The sequence below is a fragment of the Drosophila simulans genome, chromosome 3L (assembly GCF_016746395.2).
Source record: "Drosophila simulans strain w501 chromosome 3L, Prin_Dsim_3.1, whole genome shotgun sequence".
In the NCBI taxonomy this organism is placed as follows: domain Eukaryota; kingdom Metazoa; phylum Arthropoda; class Insecta; order Diptera; family Drosophilidae; genus Drosophila; species Drosophila simulans.
Window position 1 is genome coordinate 6,338,215 of NC_052522.2, and position 23,346 is coordinate 6,361,560.

General features: G+C 42.6%; 5 protein-coding genes across 5 annotated transcripts in view; 3 read left to right on the forward strand and 2 right to left on the reverse strand.

Moving 5' to 3' along the window:
• The window catches only part of LOC6737020, a 58,610-nt gene extending 48,142 nt beyond the window's left edge, over positions 1-10,468 (forward strand). Inside the window, exons 4-7 of the mRNA XM_016170946.2 lie at positions 1,143-1,245; positions 4,843-4,865; positions 8,740-9,071; positions 9,184-10,468. Of these exons, the coding sequence (XP_016030643.1) occupies positions 1,143-1,245; positions 4,843-4,865; positions 8,740-9,071; positions 9,184-9,555 (830 nt within the window). The 3' untranslated portion in view covers positions 9,556-10,468. The remainder of the gene's footprint in view (positions 1-1,142; positions 1,246-4,842; positions 4,866-8,739; positions 9,072-9,183) is intronic.
• On the reverse strand, positions 10,448-13,016 carry LOC6737021 (zinc finger protein 253). Its single transcript, XM_016170102.3, has 2 exons — positions 12,378-13,016; positions 10,448-12,317 (listed from the first exon to the last, which is right to left on the reverse strand). The coding sequence occupies exons 1-2, from the start codon at positions 12,861-12,863 to the stop codon at positions 11,457-11,459; spliced, it is 1,347 nt and encodes a 448-aa protein (XP_016030645.1). The 5' UTR covers positions 12,864-13,016; the 3' UTR covers positions 10,448-11,456.
• A 207-nt stretch (positions 13,017-13,223) lies between these two features.
• Positions 13,224-15,746, forward strand: LOC6737022 (regulator of MON1-CCZ1 complex). The gene is made up of 7 exons (XM_016170947.3): positions 13,224-13,416; positions 13,475-13,958; positions 14,015-14,407; positions 14,462-14,720; positions 14,783-15,182; positions 15,244-15,448; positions 15,515-15,746. The coding sequence occupies exons 1-7, from the start codon at positions 13,309-13,311 to the stop codon at positions 15,592-15,594; spliced, it is 1,929 nt and encodes a 642-aa protein (XP_016030646.1). The 5' UTR covers positions 13,224-13,308; the 3' UTR covers positions 15,595-15,746.
• A 21-nt stretch (positions 15,747-15,767) lies between these two features.
• On the reverse strand, positions 15,768-19,876 carry LOC6737023 (vacuolar protein sorting-associated protein 8 homolog). The gene is made up of 4 exons (XM_002083834.4): positions 19,641-19,876; positions 18,266-19,573; positions 17,349-18,206; positions 15,768-17,291 (listed from the first exon to the last, which is right to left on the reverse strand). Exons 1-4 carry the CDS (start codon positions 19,740-19,742, stop codon positions 15,870-15,872), a joined length of 3,690 nt encoding a protein of 1,229 aa, XP_002083870.1. The 5' UTR covers positions 19,743-19,876; the 3' UTR covers positions 15,768-15,869.
• Positions 19,877-20,162: 286 nt separating this feature from the next.
• The window catches only part of LOC6737026 (bifunctional heparan sulfate N-deacetylase/N-sulfotransferase), a 54,040-nt gene continuing 50,856 nt past the window's right edge, over positions 20,163-23,346 (forward strand). The window contains exon 1 of the mRNA XM_016170949.3: positions 20,163-21,021. The gene's annotated coding sequence lies outside the window, so the exon portion shown is untranslated. The remainder of the gene's footprint in view (positions 21,022-23,346) is intronic.

Here is a 23,346-nt window from a genome sequence, read left to right on the forward strand (position 1 = left end):
AAGATACATTAGAGATCCAAACTCAAGGTAAAAATAATGTAACTAAATGTCAACTTGAATATGTATAAAGTTAAACAAGAAATCCTTAATTACATGAGTTGGTACAGAGGGTATCTATAATTCCATATAGGCACTCCATGCAGGGTGTTAATATCTCGACCTTGTCCTCCTTCAGATATCTGTTTATTTCATCTTCAATTTCGCTTCGGCTTTTATCAAAGGATATAAACCATAGCACCGAAAGGCCAGAAGGCGGGCTGAAATATTTATATGCGTGTTGATTTCTGTTTGCTGAATTTAACCTTTTTCCCCTTCATATGGCCGACCACCGATGCCCACTTAGAGATAGCGCACTGGGCGAAAAAGGGTCAAAACGCAGCCCCGCAAGAGAGACAGCTAGCAGATATATAGAGGATGGCAATGGGGGGAAGTAACCCCCTGACTTTGGCAGCCCCTTCACTACCATTTGCTCGCCTCATTTAACTGCGGCCATAAATATTCTAAATCACCAGCGGGGGCAGCGACGTTAACGGCGACGTCAAGAGCCTCAAGTTGTTAAGATAATAAAGTTTGTAATTAATTTTGCATCGTTAAATGCCCGTACATATGTAAGTGAGCATTTGAGAAAATTTAAACCGCTCTGCAGTTGAATTGGAATTATTTTCAAGAGCATATTTAATTTAATCGCATACAAGCTACCACCACAGTTCTAGCTCTAATTGAGTCTACTCACGAATTAACCAGTTTCGCCTTTTCATTGATAAATGAATACAGTTGTATTAAAATTTTGAATAAAATTCTTATACGACCAGACATCCAAAATAATATATTCCAAACTAAATTTACTAAACATCCAATGGGCGCAGAATGCGTGTGACCACTGTACCCTTGTTTATTCACATAAATTCGCGTTATTTATACATATTTCATACTGCAGCACCTATTCATATTCATAACCTTTTATGAATTCATCATCTTTATCGCCATCGCTCCATAAAAATTGCATAATCATAAATGTATTACGTACACCGTTGGCCAGGCCGATCATCTGGTTTCATTACGCTCATTACACACATTCCTCAGATATATCAGCACTTATTTTCATTAACCATTTTTCTTTTTTTGTGGCTTCTTCTTTGCAGAAACCGCCGGCGAACTTGGATGGGCATTCACCCTAATCATAGTTTCAATCATATCGGCTCTAATAGGTGCTATTGTAATGGTCATAGTTCTAAGATGTAGAAGGTAAGTTCAATGAAATATAAATATACCAAAATCGAGCTAGCCAAAGAGCTCATGCCATATAAACACAGACAGGAATTAAAGAGGTTTTAAATTTTTAGTGGGTTTTCCTTAATTTTGGAGCCTTAACTTATTTATGACACAACTGGTCGTCGTACATGGCGATATCCATAAAACTCTTTTGGGCCTTTCTTAAACACGCTCAATTGCAAACAATAAATAAATGTTGACTCTTCCCCACGAGACCTCATAAATTGACCGTTCAAAATTAATTGGCCAAAACAAGCGGCGAATAAATTAAACTGAAAATAATGAATAAACACTCAAATTTTGGCATTTAGCTAGAAATATGCCGCAATTAGTCATGATAAAAAGATGCAAAACTACACACATATGAGCTTGGGAAGCCGTGGGGAGAAGAGGACATTCAACTCTTAACCCCTTGACGACCCCAACGATCCGTCATGTTCAGTCGACGGCGACATTTACAACGGCGTACAAATTGAATTTTATACATATAAGTATCCACTCGCATGGACTCTCATATTTACGCGAATATCTGAACTGTGGGATCTGTGTAACTATAAAGATTTACAATGCATTGCCCACACGGGCGGCACGACGCGCCAACACCAGCAATTCAATTAAACGCCCACCAAAAAATAAATAAAACCTCTTAAGTGAGTCAACGGCAAAAAAAAAGGAAAATATATATATAAAAACGGGCAACAACGGCTGAGAATAATCGATGCCGAAAACAAAGAAACATGAAATTGCTTTATTACTTAATTGCTCTTTAAGCGAAACATGGCTTTTGCCACAGGCGTTCTTATATGGCCAAAATCGCCTGGGTTCTCTATGGTCTATGGTCTATCAAAAAGGCCGTAAAGAGTGGGTCACACACTCCGATCGGCAGATATTTGCGAGTATATTTAAATAGGAGTTAAAGCGGCATGGGATGGCTTTTGTTGTTGTTGGTTAGGGAGGGGGGGCGGTGGCGGGGGCGGTACAGAACAACACACGCGAGCGCGCCAAATTAACAGAAATCTTTGTCCAATTGGAATTGGCGAATGCGCAGGCGCCGCGCTTGTTATGCGATTGCTGCCGTGGGCTTCCAGTTTGAAGTGAAGTGGAAACGCCGGCCACATGTCGCGTCCAATTAAATTGTCATGTCGTCTTATTCGGCAGCATGTTTGCATAAAATTAATTTTGCAAATTATCCGCCCAAGCCAAAACAAACAGACGCGAAATGTGAGTCCAAACAGGAGTTGGAATGGAGTTGTTTGGCTAGATGACTGAATATATTATGAAGAAAGGGAAATAACTTGATCACAATATGGTGGATACCACCTGGTTATGATTGGTTATTCCAAATGATAATTACAAAGCATTTCATTTTTTACCCTTTAATTTGTATATCCTATAACTTCAATATATTCACATCTAAAGATGTATTATAAATATTTTGATATACTAGATACATTTTAATTGACTGAAATTGCTTGAACAGCTTAATGACCCCAAAATACTCAATAATTTACTCAATATTGCGTTCTGCAAACTCACCTTTCACGTGCCAAGTTGTCTCAATCAAGTGCCGTCGTTCGGCTATTCTCACGGTTTTTGGACCAAATTTGATTTTGCATTAATCACCTGAGGACCTACCCGCGCACCTGTCCCCTTGTCGTACCGAGTGTCACGGTGTTTGCCTTGCCGTCAGCCTTAGTCACTCATTTTGGGTCTGGTTTTCGCAACCGTTTCTCAGTTTTTTTCGGTCCGTCCGTCCGTCTGTCCGTCCGTTTGTCCGTAAGTCGGTGTGTGGAGCATGTCACGTCGTGGTCGGACGTGTTGGCTGCCAAATTAGCAGCAATTACATGTAATATCGGTTACACTTATTTGCATATTGATGCAATTCTCGATCTGGTCGTAATGGTGCTATAAATTTGCTTGGCACATGTCTCCACCAAGTCACCAGATTTGCATTTGTTTCTGTACTCAGTGTTTCGGCTTGATTTGTTTAGCTTTGGCCACCTTATTGAGCTTAAGTCTTAAGTGGCACCTGCCATTTGAATTTTCTGCGCTTTTTTTGACAATGTTTGCTCAACGTCTAGACGGCGTAATGTCTTTCCAATGGTTTCCACAGGCTTGTCGGAAAAATTTCAAAGTACGATTGCAATGGAGACTTGTATTTGACACTTGGATAATTTAGGGATTGGGAAATCAAAGTGGCTTTTAATTAGGCGGTCCAAACCTACATGGCAAACATTTTTCATAGATTTTAATTGATTGCTATAATATCCTGCTTTTCTTGTATAATTTTATAAGTAAAGCCCACCAAAACATTTCTTGTAACTAAATTGCCTTCGTTAACCGCAGTTATGAGTATTAACCTTTTTGATGACTTTGACCCTTTTAACTCGATCTCTGGTGGCAATACTCCACCTTTCTATATTGATTTCGTTTCTAAAGCAGGCCCGCTCCTCTAAAATTATTTGTATTTCGTCTTTTAGTGGAGCAGAAAAAACAAAAGTCAAGTTTAAACCGCTTAATGCATTTAAGACACAAAAAGGCGTGTTCAATTAGCATGCAAAAAACTCGATCAACTCCAAAAAAAGAGCTATAAAAAAGATCGAAACTACAAGCGCAGAAAATTGAACATAACGCGCCGATGGAAAATTGTTGGAAAATAAGCTGGAAAAACTCGAGCTAGGTAAATTAGCGCATAAGCCAAGGCCCCCGAGACAGCGGCGACTGCTTGTTCAATTTAATTGAATTGAGGGGAACAAAAACTACAACTGAAACTACCACTAACGCTAGAAAAGAAGAAAGAGTAAAACGAATTGGCTCGAGTTGAGTTAACATTATAATCGATCAAGGCAAAGCGAGGGGAAAATGCAGCTCATGCCGCACTGCACTCAATCAAATCGGACAGACGGTTAATTGATACGCACAGATCGAATATATATATATGTATCTATCTATCGAGAGGTAGTATATGACCATTTAGGCCCCAGGTTCGTGCCGTTCGATGTGACCCAGAAAAGCGGAGTCAGCAAGTGCAAATATGTAGTTGGTTGGGGGAAAATGAAACGGATTGGAAAATGTGCGCCAAAAAACGGCGATAGAAAGCGGGCAAGGCGAAAAAACACCTGCCAATTCGAAGCTGCGGGCTTAAATCACTCAGGCCCAAGAAACCCAAGATTGCAGTGGCTTTTAAATGCCAGAAACATCCTCGCTGTTTTTTTCGGCTCTAATCTAATCGCAACAAATGGCAAATGTGTTCTCTGGTTGCTGGATAATGCAATTCCGTTGTTGTCGGTGGATTTTTATCGGGCACAGCAGATACTTTATATTAGCTTAAAACTTTATCGGCGTGTCGGTTCGCGTCACACGCAACTGGCTGTAAAAGCATTTGCGTGGCCCAAGTTTGTGTCTTGAGTCATTCGCTCGCTCAAGTTTGTGTCCTAAGTCATTCGTTTTGGCATTTGCCATTTTGTCGCTCGACAAGTTTGACATTTACTCCAAACTAATTTATGCCCGGCAGTCTATTAAAATTCTGTTTATTAATTGGTACACATTTTTCTGTTCTTATCTTTGCAGAATTAAATCAGCGAATGCCAATGGTAAGTGAATAAATGTTTTCCTTATTCAATGCTATTATTTAAATGAGACAAATGATTTGTAGTGGGTGATTAAATGGGAATCAGCAGGTTGTATAAATTGTGGTTGTTTAATAGTTAGCAAACTAGGTATCTTTATAATATGCTAGCGCTTTAAAAGGCTTACATTGAATGTCTTACTTTCCCATAAGAACTTTACGACCAAAAATGTTATCCATTCAATATCTCACATCCTCTAAAAAAAAGCCTGATGTTTTTTTGCCACGTCTGATTAATTAGCCAAGCCAAGTCAGGTCAGGTTTTTTGTTACCTCTGCTCATCATCGAGGGTCTTGCCTTCTCTTTGCATTTTCATTTCCATTTTTAATTGCATAATTCTGCCATGGCATGCAATTCAAAGAAATCTTTCGTTCTCGGGACCTCAGCTCCTTTTTTTTTTTTGGTGTGCCAACATTTTAATTTGTTTTCTGCGACTGGAGTGGAAGGAAGGTAAACTAACAAAATGAAGACAAATTTTTGACGACAATGCATGAACTTCACGTTCGTGCCACAAATCAGAGATGCTGCTGCTCCTCCTGCGGCAGTTGAAACCGAAATCGAGAGCCATGAGGATTATATATGGCTCCGGGCTACGTGCTGGCTAAAACTTTCGAGTAAAAGAAAATTTGTAGACAAATTAAGGCAAAGCCAAAACAATTGTCATGGCCGCAGACTTCGTCAAACACGTTTGAAAATCGTGCAAAATGGTTAGAGGAGGGCAGAGGACTCTTTCTGCTATTTTGATTTAGTTGCTCGATTCTGGAGAGTCTTACAGCTTGCAGCAGTAGGCGAATTTTTGACATCCGATCCCTTTTCAGGGCGAAATCTTTCCCTTTCTTCAGCTCACTCCCTTTCTTCCGGAGGCTTGGCGCCAATTTCACCGTCCGTCTTGTGGGCCCGACAATCGACATGCAGGACAAATTGTTGACGGCATTTAATGTCACAGCAGCCAATTAGCTGTCCCCATGAAAATGCTCGTTTCTTGTTGGTTTCCTTTTTTTTTGTTGGTTTGTTTATTTGTATTTTGCCAAAAAGTTTTTGTTACCCACTTGTTGGGGTTTTTTTTATATAATTTTCGTTGGTGGTACGCACGGCTGCATGTTGATCCAAGCTAAAAAAAGACAACCCGAGAAACAAACAATCGCCACAAATCGTTAAACTGTCAGCAGCTTTTAAAGCGCGTGATTATGTCCAAGTCAACGTTGAGAGTTGAGAGACAAGCGCCAGTTGCCACAGAGTTTTTTTTCGGATTTTTTTCAAGTCTTTTTTTGCGCCGAAAGAGAAAATTTTCAATTGCCCAAAAATGCACATTTAAGTGGTGTTTATTTGTTGCAACATTTTTTCGCAAAGGTGAAAAACTAGGGACTGAATTGAACTGAGTTTTTATGGGAGTCTTTAAAAACGGTTAAACATTAAATTTGTTTTTATACGAACTTGGCTAAAAATGTGTCGAAGATGTATATTATATAAGTAGTGTTTCGAAATTACCTAATTATCTGCACAATGCTGGAATAAGAATGTAAAAAACTTACAAGAAAGAAACAAAGGATTTCCAATTTGCATATTTCAGCAATCGCAATTAGCCATCACAGCAAATGGCAATTGCAACATTCGATGGTGTCAATTTACTTGGGAACTCTTTGAAATTATCTTTGAACAGCAGCCAACGTGTCGTATGCGTAACAGCTTGTAATTATGCATAAAAAGAACTCACAGAAACCAAGCAGTACACAAAAAATTGTTAAATAAATGAAAAATACTAAGTGACATTTGTGTGCATTAAATCGCACTGCGATTGGCATTATCTATCCGACTATTAAGACTTCATTACACATGTCATATTTGCCATTTGCGCAGCAAAAAGTAAAATAAAAATCCAAACAGCACAAATTAAATTCCAAAGCCAAAGTGCTCGTTAATTTTTCGTTTATTTATTTTTGATTTTGTCCGCTTTTCAACCGAACAAAAGTCGACTGCGAAATATTTTGTTAACAACAATTTGCCGCTTGCAGTTTCCCTGCTGCCGTTCTAGTGACTGCGATAAGCAGGCGAAGATAAGACAGCCGCGGTAGCTGTTAAAATGCAGTAAAGCACAGTGATCTATAAAGTACTATAAGGCGAGAAGATATATACATACAGCACATTTCTGGGCTGCCTACCACTGTGCTGCAGCATTGAGAAACCCCGAAAGAAATCGTAAGTGCAATGCAGTTGCAGTCGCAGCTCAGTGCAACTTGCATCGGCTCGATTCAGCTGAGTTAGCTGTGCAGTAGCCGCGGCAACATCGTTAACACGGCGCAAAAACAGCCATTAAAGCCAAGTTCCAGTTGGAGCTGGGTCTCTGGATCTTGGAGCCGGGGTCTCTCGGAGTCTGCGACTTGTGTTTGCCGCATTGGTGACATGCACAAAATGCATGTATATGAGCACCTACGTACGATAACTTCGGTTCGGGGGTAATAATCGCCGCAGTCAAAACCATTGCTGCTGGACATTCGCTTAGCCGGAGTACGTAAATCATAAGCATAAAACAGACTTCGAATCCAACTTCGCAATGCAAAGTGCACTGAGAAAAAAATTGTACACTTTGAAAGCATTTTATACGTTTCTTAGAACAAATTGAGTTTGGCTTAGCGATTTACTTTGTGTGCATAATTGTTTTATAATTTTGTATTTTATCTAGTTAAGTTTCTCTTACTTCTGGCATATTTCTCCCAGTGCACAAGGAACTGCATTATGCATGTGCATAACTTGTGAAACCATCGCTGCCGTTGCGTATGCACCACGCTAATTAGCTGAATCGCCCCAAGTGGCTCCGAGTGGCACCATCTTTTCCAACTTAATGAGAGTGAAAGGCGAGTTAAAATATATAAAAACTAAATACACACATTTGCAAGCGACTCTAGGCAAATTAACCGGCGATGAGTTGGAAAGTCGAGACGATGGACGTTGTGGTTCGGATGTTGAGAACAGGTCCACCGCGTTTACAACCAGCAATTATACGTGTTTGCCTACTGCGATTCTCAATGAGCGTTTGGCGTCAGTTGTCTATAAATTATGAGCTTTATGACGGCCAGGGTTTTATGGAATCCCGGCTATTTGGATTTTGAGTGCCTTCAAACGCTCGGTTGAGTCACACACACACACGGGAGCTCCCATTAACCTTCCCATGCCCGCCTGGGCATTATGAGATCACATGTGCTGATAGCGGAAAGGAGAAACATTTGGCATTTTCGGCCATTTGGCTGGCTGGCTGCTGCCACTGCGGAAAACCACTCGGTGGTGCAGCGGTGCAGTGGTGCAGCGGTGCAGTTTGTTTGCCACCTCGCTGCCAGTTGACAGCCGTTTAATTTACGCTTTGTTTGTTTGTTTGTTTCTGTCTTTTGTTTGCGTCCTGAGGTGAATGTTTGATTTATAGCCCGATTATAAACCGAAATGTCATAGATTTCTGCTGCGTTTGAATTCGGCTTGGATTCGATAGACTATCGTTCCCTAAGATATAGGAAATGAAACTCATCAAATTAATATTGATACTATTACCTAAAAAATAATAAGAATGAGTTTAAAAGCTTGCCAACCCAACTGCATTTGATTTACAACATTTTGTTTGGTTTTTTATTAAACTAATCCACATTCCTTTTTGCTGATTTCCCAATATTTTTTAATGAAGCAAGTGTCATAGATAATCCACACAAATGGCAATTGTAATTTTCGTTGAATATGTACTCTTTCGCAATTATCGCTGGCCAGCGGACAACGTGTCGTATGAGTAACATGATTTTAATTAAGCAAACAGTAGATAACGACCTCGTGGCTAACCCCTCTATGAATTCCCCTTGCAGGTGGCCGCCCGCAGCCTTGGTGGTGTCGCAATAACCGAAACGGTGGCCAAAATCGATCGCCCATCTCGATCAAGCACTCGGCGGACAGCATCCGGCGGCCCACTAGCAACTCCGGCGTTTGGACCTGGCTGGGCGGCAGTCGCCGCTCCTCCGCCGGTCCCGACCAGATCGGTCCGCCGTCGACGTCGCCGGCGGAGAACCACTATACCCACATGGACGACGCCTACAGTCCGGTGGGCGTGAGCGAGGCGCTCTATGCGGAACTAGATCGCGAGTCCGTGCGATCCGCCAATCCCTCATATCAGAATACGGCCTACAGTCAGTGTGGCGAGGTGGGTACCAAATGATTCTCTTAAATTAAGTTAAACAAATTCATAGACAAATTCATGACAGAAATTCAGTAAAAAATCTGAAAATAATCCTGCAATCCACCCTTCATTACAGAAATACAATTACCAGGGCCACGAGCAGGACATTCCCATGGTGGTATCCTCGGCGCCCAGCAGTGCTTACTATTCGGATCTGTCGGTGACCGCGATGCCCGGCGGAGCGAGTGGCAGTAATCAGGGCGCCTACGAGATTGTCGGACTGAACGTGATGTCCCAGCCGCTGCCCAACTGGGATCATCATGGCGGTGGTGTGGGAGGCGGCGGTGTTGTGGCTGCAGGAGCAGCAGCCGCCATCCTTGGAGGCGGTGCTGGTGGGGGCAATGGCCTTACGCCGGGCGAGGCTGCGGCGATGACGCAACGACGAGGTCCTCGACTGGCGGCCATCAACGAGACGAGCACCAGCACAGTGCCCTCGGACTATGTCTAAATGGAGTAAACGTTTAAATACAAACATAATGTGAAATGTTCAGCGAGCTTAACATGTTGATAGGATATAGGAGTACGTTATATACACCCCACAGATGTAAGGTTAAATTTACATAATATTTAACACTGGTATACCATAGTGTTTAGTGTTTAGCGCGGACTTGTGTCTTTGGTTAATGTCTGAATTATAATCTGTACCCGTTGCCGATATTGGGATATATTTATACACACTTACAAGGCAAGAATGTATTATATGTCTAGTTTTTATGTAGTCTCTAAGCAACGATTTAATCGTGGGTGATATTTAGCCTAAAAATATGCTATATTCTTATGTTCTACGTACTTTAAACATTTTCTAAAAATGTAAAATCGACAACAAACGCATTTTTTCATAGGCTTAGAACGAGTGAAGTGAACGCGAAGGACATGAAATCGTATTTCCCCCCAGGATCAGTACACGCAAATATAGAAACGATATATACATACGAATACAACATATTTATACACTCAATATTTACAGCAGCCGAAAAAAAAACGCATTTAGCTCACCAACATATATAACTATACAAATATATATCTATAACAATAACTGAAGAATCATATTTACAACGATTTTAATGCAACAGATTTCACCATATTTACCGGGGGAAATGATCGTGGCACGTCATATCATTTACCACACCATTATACATATGTATGCAAAGCTATCTATATACTATACCATATACAATAAACAGACTCACGACCTTTAGCAGATGTACTTTAGTTTTTAGTGGTCCGCGGCAGGAAGCGAATCCTCTGCCGATTAATTTAGTAACACACAAGAACACACACACACACAATTCCTGTACATTATTGTTTTAGTTGAAAATATAATTAAACAATTATTGATATTTACATTCTGAATCCCAAAAGGAAGTGGTTCTTTATTGGAGTATTTATTTGTCGATACAGTAAGTACAATAGTACTCTTAAAGTATGTAATTTCATTTTAAACCGAGTAAGAGGTTTTAGTTCATAAAAAATAAATAATAACAAAACAATTTTATAAATTCAACAAACTTAAAGTTTACAAAACAAACAACTATAACTACACTAATAATGAAAGAATATGCACTTTACCCTATACTTCCTGATTTGGATAATTTGGCATATTCTCAAAAGTTAAGAACTTAAACCAAAGTTTATTGCAAAAATCCCCGTATCCTTATACTTCCTGATTTATTGTCAGTATTCGAAGTTATTGTCGTTTACTTAAACTGTAAATTGCAAAAGTGACTATATTAGGAAATGTCTTTTACCCTAATCTTCCTGATATTTTCGTTGTTTAAGGGTAAATTGACATACATAAAGGGTAAGAAACTAAAACTACAGCTACTTTAAAATAATTCACTTTACCCTACACTTCCTGATTAGTGTTATTAAGGGTTATTGTCTCATTCATAATCTCCTCCGATTTTATTAACATTATTTGTGGCTATCGTCATATACTTGTACTTTCCACCTTCTGATATATTGTCATTAACTTATACCCTACACCTTCTGATTTATTGTCATTCACTTATACCCTACACCATAAGATTTATTGTCGTTATTGCGGGTTGTTGTCATATTAATTAGTTTCGTGGTAAGATAGAAAAACTACAGCTTATTTAATAATGCCATTTACCCTAAACTTCCTGATTTGTTAACGTTAATAAGGGTAAAATGGCATGTACTTGTGCGATTAGAAACTAAGACTAGTTTATTAAAAATTGCTCTTCCCTGCTCTTCTATTTCGCTATCGTAATAAAACCCTCAATAAAGGAGGTATGTAAATATTAATTAAGTTGTGAGTCAAGTAAAATACGATATGAATGTTGTACTTTCCACTGAACCTAAAATAGAAATATGTTAACTTCTTTAACCCATGCTAGTCAGTTGCAGCAGAGCACAAGCGGTCTGCTGATTATCCCCCGATTCGTGCACCTTGCGATGGGTGCGCAAGGCAGAGGGTTGTATAAATTTCTTGCCACAAACGTGACACTCAAAGTTCTTTTCGCCAGTGTGGGTCATTTCGTGATATTTTCGCGTGTCGGGGGTGGCAAATTTCTTTTCGCAATAGCTGCAGGCATAATCTCTTGCCTTCTCGTGGATTGCGCGGATATGTTTCTTAAGACTCGTTGAGCTGTTGCAAACTTTGGGGCAATCCTTGCAGGACCAGGTCCTCTCCAGAGTATGATAGTTGATATGCAGTCGCAGTTCGTTCTTGGTCGTCTTCTTGAGACCACAGTAGGGGCAGCTAAAGTTCTTTATGCCCTGGTGACGCATCATGTGGATCTTGAGCTTCTCCGTGCTATAGAATCGCATAGAACAGTCTGGCAGCTCGCAGGCATATGGCAATACCAGCTGGTCGCCGTGTGTGAACCGATGCTGGCTTAGGGCAGAGCCAGTCTTGAACACCCGACCACAGAACTCGCACATATGGGTCTTCAAAGGCTTGCCAATGTCGTGCGCCTTGCTCTGGTGGTATTTCAGCGAAGCCTTGTGCCGGTACATCCTGTTGCAGCCCTCCTCCTCGCAGACAAACCGCATTCCCACTTCCGAGTGCTCCAGCTCGTGCTGCCTGAGGTTCTCGAATCGGTTGAAAGCTTCCTCGCATCCGGGCTCAGTGCAATGATACAGCATGTGTCCCTGGTGTTCCTTCTTGTGCAGAATCAAGCGTTTCTCCTCTCGAAACTCGTCGGCGCACAGGTCGCACTTAAATGTGGTCAATGGGGGCTCCTGAAACCATCGAATACAACTTAATTTAAACTCCTATTTAAGCCTTAAACCTAAACTCACTTCCAAAGCTTTCTTTTCCGTTTCCGGGGGTTGCTGCACATTTTCGGTGAAGGTATGGAATACCAAGGTTGGGGTTGCCTGTTCTGCGACTTTTGCGGTATTTTGAGCACTCAAATTGGTATCGCATATAATCATCTCCGGTGGCTCCAACAGAAGTTCCTCCAGCTCCAGCTCCTCCTCCTCATCCTCATCGACCTCGTAAACGGGTTTCCTGCGATCAATTTTCTTCCAAGTTACCAGACTTTTAGAACGCCACTTATTATCTGCTATAATGCAAAGTGCTCGGAAGGAGTGGAACTTCTCCAGAAGCTCGTAGCACTCCGAGCAAATTTCGCTGGGCAAAATATCCTGGTCATCAGGATCCACCACCAAATTTGTGCACTCCGAAAATTTGACGGCGAGATATGGATGGTGCAGCAAATTGTAGGCCTCGTCGTCTCTAGCCACATCGCTGGAGCATACGCGGCATTTGTCCAGGTGTCCCATCAAATGGTTGAATCAAAGTTAGTGAGATGTTTCTTTGAATTCGCAGGAAAAAATATTTTTCTGTGTCCTGTCTGCCGTTTTTTCTTATCGCTGTTGTTTGTATACTAAACAGCTGATAGGGCTGGCAAAAACACCACTGATAGCAATAGTGATGGCAAATAAACGCGTGAGTTGGAAGGGGTTAAAGAAATATAAAAAACACGTTTAAAAATATCTTCTTTAAACATTAAACAAATTAAAATTGGAACATAAGTATTACAAGAAATGTATATTTTAAAACGTTGCTCATAAAATTAAAGAAATTAATCGCTGCTTACAGTGACTCATAACACTATGTTACTCGTGACTCATCTCTACCGCCCTGTGCTAATGTCACATCTCTAATGGGGGGCGTATAAAAAGTTGTGCTGTTGCAGTTTGTTGTTTATTATTTTGCAGCACAACAATGGATAATTCCAATGCAATCCACTACATTGAACTATCCCCAAATCCCATACGATTTGATGCTGTCAGCCAACTAACCAATGTGTTTTTCGATGACTCCAACAAGCAGGTATAGACAAAACATGTTAAAAATCCAAGTTGATGATGACTAAAACTATATCTTTAAGATATTTGCTGTTCGATCTGGAGGTGCTACTGGTGTGGTGGTCAAAGGGCCTGGATCTCCCGACGATGTCGTCATCTCCTTCTGCATGAGCGACCGTGGCGGTGCCATAAGGTCCATCAAGTTCTCGCCGGACAACCAAATCCTAGCCGTTCAGCGAAAGGAGAATTCCGTGGAGTTCATATGTTTTCAGGGAGATCAGCCGCTGTTGCAGGACATCATTACCCACCAGGTGAAGACTATGATCCATGGTTTTGTGTGGGTCCACAATCGAGAGGTGGCCCTGATATCGAATACCGGCGTGGAGGTCTACACCGTAGTTCCTGAGAAGCGACAGGTGCGCTCTGTGAAATCCCTGAGCATTGGCATCAAGTGGTTCGCCTGGTGCTGCGATGCCAATGTGGCTCTACTATGCACCAGCGAGGGAAACTCCCTGATTCCAGTGCTGGTCAAGCAGAAAGTCATCACCAAGCTGCCTAAAGTGGACTGTAAGTAATCCTTTTGGCTTAAAATCCTTTTAAAGCCTTTAAATCTTCCCTTTCAGTGGGCAATCCAAGTCGCGATGTACAGGAGAGCAAGGTGACATTAGGACAAGTTTACGGCGTGCTGGCGGTGCTTATACTCCAGTCAAATAGCACCACCGGAATGATGGAAGTCGAGGTGCACTTGCTCAATGGACCGGGCTTGGCGCCACGCAAATGTCATGTCCTTCGCTTAAGTCTGCTTGGTCGCTTCGCCATCAACACGGTGGATAATCTAATTGTGGTGCACCATCAAGCTTCGGGCACTTCGCTGCTATTCGACATCTCCCTGCCCGGAGAGGTGATCAATGAAATAACCTATCATACACCCATAACTCCAGGGCGCTCCATCAAACCGTTTGGCCTGAAGCTGCCCTCGCTTTCGCCTGATGGACAAATCTTGCAGTGCGAGTTGTGTGAGTACTTAAAAGATCCAAAATTTACTTTGTGTGACACTTATACCCATACAGATTCCACGCATTGGGTACTGTTCCAGCCCAATATTGTAATCGATGCCAAGTTGGGCTGCATGTGGTTTTTGAACCTCTGCATTGAACCATTGTGCCAACTGATTTCGGATCGCATTCGACTTACGGAATTCCTGTTGCAGCGCAGCAATGGCAAACAGATTCTATTGAAAGTCATTGGACAGTTGGTAGATGATCAGTATAAGGGAACTCTATTGCCAGTCTTAGAGACCATCTTCAGCCGGATTAACAAGATCTATGCGTAAGTTAAAGATGTTGTGTTTATAAATATATATTGATTATATTATGTATGGTATGCTTTAGGTCTTGGGTTCAGTTGGAGCTGCAAAATCAAACCGCTCAACCATCAAACGTTAAAACTACTACCCTTAAACAGAGCACACCGCCCATTGTGCTCATTGAGCAACTGGATATGGTGCAGATCTTTCAGCGCATAGCTCGCCGCCCCTACACGGAATCCATATTGATGTTGTACCTGCAATCCCTGAACAAGTTCAACATTGCCGCCCAGGAGGAGCTGAGCAAGATGATCATCAGCGAGCTGATCTCCAATCGCAGCTTCGACACCTTGCGACGCTTGGTCAGCTATTCAATGCTGCTGGAATCCAAGTCGGTGGCTTGCTTTTTGTTGTCCCATTCAAATGTGGATACGGCGATATCCCAGGTGGCCATCGATATGCTGGGCAGAATTGAAGCACATGAGGTGGATATTTCTTTAATTAGATTTTACTTACTATGGTGTATGAACTAACAATATTTTTTAGATCATCATTGAGGTAATGCTGGGTCAAGGCAAAGTTATTGACGCCTTAAGGCTGGCTAAAAACTCAATGGGCCTGGAAAAAGTGCCAGCTCGCAAGTTTCTGGAGGCGGCTCATAAGACAAAAGATGATCTAATATTCCACAGCGTATTCCGCTTCTTCCAAATGAGGAACCTAAAATTATATGAAACACTGTCTTTTCCCAAAGGTAAGCTAATTTGTAATCTTGATTTAAAGCATCACTTTTCAAACCTTTTAATTTCTTATTTAACAGCTGAACAATGCACGGAATTTATTCAGCACTATAACAACACTTTCCCTGCTGAAAACCCTACGAGACAGCCTGTAAGCTAAGGGAAAAATAGCAATTTGTGATTATTATAATTAAAAGTGTGCTCTAGAAAGTATGAATATACTTTTGTATTGTATTGTAAATATATCCAAATGGAATGATTTTCATCATTTAACATATTTCATAATTATTTTATACGAAAGTAAAGGAATCCCCCGAACAAAAACCATAAATATCCGGATTTTTCATGCAATTTCTTTACTTACACATACAATACACATAGTTGTACAATAAATACATAGAGGAATAAATGGAATATACAAAAAGCAGGATGCAACTAAATAAATCGCCTGGGCGGTGCCTTAAGTTGCAAGGCACCCATTTCCAGGGACGAGGAAATGCTGATTAGATTTTTATTTGGCCGCGGCAAACCAAGACTTTGGTCTGGAATGGCCGTAAAGCACCGTGGACATTCTTCAAACTGAGTCTCCGACTCCTCCATGCACTGCTCGTGTATGCCATGCCCGCATCCGCCAAAGATTAGCACCTGACTGTGATCGTACAGCCTTTGGCGACACACGGAACACTTTGTGGTGGTCACCCAAAGTCCACGATGTGCGTGCTGATAGCGTTTGACGAACTCCAGGTGAAGATCTTGACACAAGGCTCCAGCAGATGCTCGTAAAGCCTCCGTTTTGTGCCTCGAACTGTCCAGCATACCCATTAGAAGATCCTTTATATCACCGAAGCTAGTTGACACATTGTGGGTATTCATAATCAATTGAACCAAATTATGCAGATCGATATGCTGCGAGGCCTCGTGCAGCAGAGATTTGGTAATGGACTGAAGCTCCTGATGCGGCAGAATATATTGCAAGAGAGCGAACCAACAGCGCTCAAGTTCCTGAGCTGGCAACGTTTCCACAGACCGAGCCAAAAGAGCCGATATAGTTTGTGCCTCCTTGGCTGCTTCCTCGCCAGCAGCGGACTTAAGCAGTTCCATGGACAGCTCAAAGGCTTTCGCATAGCTCTCTTGCTTTTCATACAGATAAATCACAGATCGGTTAAGGTGATGGCTTTCAGCTATGGCAATGGCCTTCTCCAAGCGATAACCCGAATTGGAACGAAGGAATTCCTCGACGGTAGACGCCGACTCCATTTTACAATATAGTTCCAGTAGTAACTCCATTTGACTGGCTTCCAGTTCGCTTTTACGATCATTGAGGCACTTGAGAAACAGAAATAACAAATTCTCCTCCCTTCTCAGGCCATCTAAAAGCTCATAAATCTTTTCTGGATAGTGCAGTGCTAGCAAGCGTGTGGTTTCCTTGGCATTGATCGCTAGTAGTTCCCTTAGATGCCTTTTCAACTGCCGGTAAATGCTTCGCTTCGGTGAAGCAACATGGCGTTCCATATAAGCAAACATGGTTTCGTGCCTGGCTTCGTTTCGGATGTAGCAATCCAGGATGGTATCGTATCGCTCAAGCTTCTCCAGTAGGTACTCCACTACGCAATAGCACTTCGCCTTCTCTGCCAAGCGCAGCTGCTCCTCATCGCTGCTGATCTCGACCAGGCAGTTGGAGGATAGTAGCTCGTGCCATGCATTCTCTCGCTCAGAGTGTTGGCGACTGCTCTCGTTCGCAATTTCCTCCTGCGCCAAGTGGCTCAAAACTCGTTCCAGAAGCTGTCTATCCCGCGGCAGGCATTGCATTGAAATCTGCTGAGCAATGAAGTTCAGCAGGCACCCAATCTCCGCCCACTGGAAAATAAAAACCTTGTTGTAGGATGACTAACAATCATGGTTAACAAACCTTACCGTTGCATTCTCGGGCGACATGATTTCCAGCAGCAAATTGATAATCCTCTTGCGATGCGAGATTCCCAGCTCGTTGCTAAACTCTCGTTCCTGAAACGCCAGCGATATAACGTTTAGGGTTTCCCGAGTATCGAACTTGAGGAGTGCTCTAAGATAGGGATAGGGCAGCTCATCGCCGGCATTCTCCTTGGAGTGTTGGGAGGTCAGGCAACGCAGGACATCGTGCTTGACTTGATGCACCAGCTCCCCGGGAATATCTCCGCTGGGATAGCCCCTTCCCGCCAGACAACTGGAAACGTAGACCAGCAGGCAGTTACCCAAATCCGTCTCCTCTGGAGTCACCAATGGAAGGAGTTCCGTCAGCGCCGCCGTATAATCATTCAAGGCTTGGGTGTTGAGGTAGATTTGAGCCCTATACAGACGGTGCTTCTTCACAGCCTTAAGTACCTGGTTGAGATCCAGGCACATCCAATCCAGTTTGAGGATAAGCTGCTCAAGTTTGGCAGGGGAGTGTTCCAGCCAGTAATCCACCAAAGCCTGTGATATCACGGGATTGACACTATGTATAGTTTCCTTTTCTATATGCTCGGAAATGTGCTGTAAGAAAAGTTCAGTGCTGCTGTTGTGCAACTTCTCCCACAGCTGTGTCCACAGAAGATCCAGTTCACCCACGGTGATCAAGCAGTTGACAATGGCGCCGAGGCAATAGTCTGGTGCCCGGGCGGAATTGGCGATGTATTCCTTAAAGAGCATGATGATACGCTCCTTGGCTTGGGCACGTTTCCTTGGGCGATCCACCGAGGCAATGTAGCCATCGAGTGCCAGTTGGCAGGCTTCCTGCCAACGATGGTGTTTCACCTGGAAACGATAAAGTTAAGGCTATGATTTACCATTTAAATCCACATTTGTTATCTTACCAGAAAGCTAATTCTCTCTGACCATGTTCTAACTCGAATTATATGCAGGGATCTGGCGCCCAAAACGTACAACTGGGTTCCTCTTGAAACCACTGAGTTATAACATGCATTTGAGCCGGCTAAAGCGAAGGCAGGTGACACATTTCCGCCAGTGGCAAGTCCTTTAAACTGTGCCGATCCGTAGACCAGTCCTGCATTGGCCATATCCATACATTCTAGTTCCTTGCTGGATCGCACATCCACCAGATGAAGTATTTCCGCCGTGTCCAATGAGGCAACACACTTTGGTCCCAGCCAGTGAGCGGAGAGAAGACTCCCCTGCAGCTGGACATGCCGAAGATATAAAAGCGTGATCCGTCCATTCGAGACAAACAGTTGGTGAAAGAATAATTGATTCCCGCGGCCCACGACGATCACGGGGTCCACGGAGCGGGAAGTATCTGCCGCTTGAATGAGTACTAAATGCCAGGCGAGGAGAGGTAAGCAATCAGGAGGTCCCTGAAGCACGTGATATTTGATGACCCTCAATCTTGGTCGGACAGTGACGATAAAATATTTGGATAACGTTGCCAGAGCCACTATGCAGTACTGATCCAATTCATGGCGCCCTTGGGAATCCATTATTAGGGGTTCCACGGCGCAGACCTCTCCGCGAGCGCCGGAGAAGAGGCATCTCGATTGGCAGCCTCGGATGCCCAGCTTCCGTGTGAAACTAAGAGACCACACCGATCCGCCGGCATCGGCACACAAGGCCAGTGATGATCTGGAGGTCCACTTGACATGTAGTACGCCGGTGTTTGGCGTTATGACGTCGAACAGCTCCCGGAGAACATCACCCGTATGAGTGTCCAGCATGGCAACTAATCCCCTAGAGAAACCGGTCAAAAGCCGCGTGGAATCCGCATTGAAGGCCAGACTGGCCACCGCACCCTGACCATGCTTGTCCTGATGGGCCCACCTAAGGGTTTGGGTTACATCGAAGTTTAAAATGTGTCCATGCGATGTTCCGATGGCTATGAAAGCGGCCACGGCACAGGAACTGGCTGCTCCGGCATTGACACGTTCCGCCGCTGAGGAAAGTTGGGCCGAGATGCCGTGTAGGAGGGTGTACCTCATTATGGATCCTCCACCACCTCTGCCATCTGTTCTTATCGTGGAATCCTCGCCAATCGAGGGCGTGGGTGTGGCATGGGGTACCGGCATTCCAAACTCGGAGGCCACATCCGAATCCGCCTCGAATTCACTGAGCACCGCCTCCAAAGTGGGCAGCACATCGGTGGGCGGTATTGCAAACTCGGCATCATCAAGCTATAATTTGATAAATCGAGATAAAGTGTTATCTAGGCCACTCCATTTTCGGGTAATCCCAACTCACATCTTCGAAATCCAGCTGCAGGGATTCGGCCAGCAGACTGTCTGTGGATCCTCGCTCCGATTCCAGCAGAGATTGCAGCGACGGGGCCTTAAGCTCCGACATGCTCCCGGTTCTTTCGATCCTGATCCCTCCCCCAAACTAATAATTTTAAGCGATTTTGTTTTTATCAATGAGTTTCTACGCCCATCAAAGGACTGCCCACTCGTTTGCATAACAGATGTCTTTCGGTTGCTTATCGGTTTCTGTTATCGATGATTTTATATGAAAACTAAATTTAATATGACATATAATAGCGGTAAAGATACATTTTAAATTATGAGGAAGGCACATATTTGTCGTTGTTCCTTTAATAAGGCGAAATTTTAAGTTAATCATTCAGAAATAATCGGAGTGATAAGTTTCTTTAAGTGATGTAGATTCAAAGTCGCTTAACAAAGTTAAAAAGTTGAGATCGAAAATTTAAGAACTTATCGAGTGAGTGCACCAATCGACTACTCGACTTCCTAGCCATCGAAATATCGCAGGTTGGACCTCACATCGCCATCTGTTCCATCGCTAGTTCATCTTTGTTTTCATCGCGTTCGGTTCAGTGCAGCGGACGATTTTTTGCTGCTCGCGAGGCCAGCAGATATTAATTAAAATGCAATAAAGTGTGTTCCGAGCCATTTGAATAATCGCGTTAGCAACAACAATGCGCAGCGCACTAGATTATTAATCGGATTCGCTTATCTGCCAATTGCAGCAGCCCGTGATTGCGGGGCAGGAGCGAAACGCGAGTGGAAATTTCGATTTTTGTATTGTTTGTTGCCATGCATAAGACACTTGTGCAAAATGGGCATTAGCAGACACTAACGAATAGTACTTAACAAAGGCCCAGTGATTGGGGCACGAAATATAAATAAAATATTTGTTTATTTGAGCGTGCGGCGCTTTGCCAAATTAATCGCTCTCTTTCTGGCATTTCCACTCTCTTCTTTACGCGCCTTTCATTCAGTCACGCGTATGTGTGCGGGTGTGCGTGTGTGTGTGTACGAGCCAGTGACGTAAACAAATGCACAAAAGCGAATGAGTGCAAGAATTTGAAAAATGCGATTGTCGATTCACGTGCCAAAAAAAAAGTAACAACAAACGGGAGCAGCAGGCAGAGAACAACTCAGGCAGCAACAAATTGACATAACGTTATTGTTTTCGGCCCTCTGTTTTGTGCACCGCATTCGCTGCATTTTCCCCAGCTCAGCTGTGCAATTTCGCCTTGGTGTTGGTGAGCGCAACACGTTTGTGCTCGAGTGGGAGAGATAAAGAGCGAGAGAGCTAACGTAAACTCCGCTGCCAGCGTCGCTGCTGCAGTCAGCGTCGGCAGCGTGCGTCATTGATGCGACAGGTAAGAAGAAGCCGCGCTCCAAATATACCCAATTTCCTAAATTACCATAGTTAATTACTTACGTAGACGAATATGAAACCAAAACTTATCAATTAGGCGGCAGGGCGGCACCTTTCGCAGGTAATTTTCCCAAACGCACACACATACCTACATACGTGTAAATAAAGCTCTCATGCAGCTTCGTTTACGTTTTTCGAGATAAGGCAAACGAGTTAATGACACTCGCAGAGCAAAGCATTCTTGCACACGCTGCGGCTCCTCTTTCTCTCTTCCTTCTCCGCCCATTCCGACTTCCCTCGCCCCCCTCTTGACGCGTTCATCACGCTCTTGGCCCCAACTTGTCGATCGGAAATCGCTGGACATTGTTTGTTGGTCTGTTCGCCGCCAGTCGCTAGTCGCCAATCGCCCGTCGCGCTAGTTTTTCCACATTTGTCATACACTAACTATAAAGAAGGAGTTACCTGGATTTCTGACTCAAAGGGTTCCGAATATTTATAATGGATTCCTTGGAAAGGTTAATATATTCCTCGGGTCTTTCAGTCTAAAGTAACAGGGATCTCAACCCAAAAATCATTATATTTGACCTTAAAATAGAGCAATTTTTTATTTTTCGTAAACTGATATACTGAAAAAGAATTGAAAAACGGCTTAATATATTCATTTATTCATTTTACCTAATAATATTTTAAAAGTCATTCATATTTATGGTTCACAGCAGATCATGCATTTCTGTTTATGATTGTCATTTAAGATACTTTATCTCGTATCCAATAACACTTGCAGTGCAGATTTGTTTTATTTTTAACTATATGAAACATCGTTTACCCTTAAGAACTTTAATTTGAGTTTAAGTGTTTCTTCATTAGTTTAGGTGCGTTTATTGAACTTCCGCGCAAACAAATTAATTTCTGTATAAGTTAAGGTTGTTATTTAAAAGTTGTTGCAGGGTGCCATTGAATACATACAGATTAAATAGACCGGAATAAGGCGATAAGCTCATTTGTCATAATGCCTTATCATTATACATAAATTATTAGACAACGAAACTAATGAACGAACTGCCATTTATTTACTCGATTTCTGGACTAAAACCAGGCATGTATTTGAATCAATTGAAATTTAATGGGAATTTCGGAATGGATTCTTGAACTGGTCAAGGCCCAAATAAGATTTCTCGAGAGAGCATTCCATATTTGTGGGCCTCCTGCTCTTGCCCCTAATCGTCTGTGTTTATTATTGTTGACCATGCGCTTTTTGTTCCTTTTTCCCCCTTTGGGTTTCAGGTTCTGGCCTTTTATTTTCCGCTCGCTCTGTGTGTTTGTCGTTCATGGTCACAAAATTTATTGGTCAACATTTTATCTTGGCCCCGGCACCCACGTCGACTCCTTTTCCAGCTTTGCAACTTGTTTGCTTCTCGGTCCACCTATTTCATTCTTCGTTTTTTTTTTTTTTTTCGTCTTGGCCATTCTCTGGCCGGCCGGCCGCCCACATGGAAATTTAACGCTTCAACACGTTCGGATTTTTCCCAAAAAGAAATCGGAGGAAGCAGTGAAAAAAAAACATTCGAGAGCACGGCGCTCAAAACAAATATTTTCAAGATAAGTTATGGGCATATAGCTTGGGTTCCGTTTCTCCAGCTATGAAATGTTTAATGGGAAATGGAAAATATCTTAATTTTTATAAACTTGGCGGCGCACATAAATTATCGGTGCGGAATTCTTCTGGTGGCTTTCATGGTTTTTCGTCTTTTCCTCGCTGCCTTTATTTTTTTGTTTCGTTTGTCTGGCGCATACTTTTCGTGACTTTCCGCTTTTGTTTATCTTGAGGCGATTGTTGTTTATCTTGATGCCTCTCAGATATTTTCGGGTATCGGCCCCCCGCGCCCCCGCGCCCCCGCTCCCCTTCCCCATCCTTTTTTCTCATATATCGTATATGGAGCATATAGCATAAAGCCACATCCAGCAAATTGGCAATTGCAGCTGCTGCTGCTGGTGGTGGTGCATAACTCAGCAGGCCCTTCAGGCATTAACCCTTTGTTGCCCACATGATAAACGATAGCTTGTTAATAAATCACAAGCCAAATGTGTGTGTGCGTTCTACTGGGTCTATATGTCCTGGGTGGTCAGGACATGCTGAAAAAGTAGTAACAAGGTTGCCTGCGTTATTTCCTGCACTGAAAAGTATAATCTTTCATATTAATATTTAGACAAAATGAAAAACTTTCAAAGAAAAAAGGCAAAATAAATACAAGAAATAACACTTTTAAATTACAGAACTAGTAATTAATCCTTTATAACAAAACAACCAATAAATACCTCTCTTAAT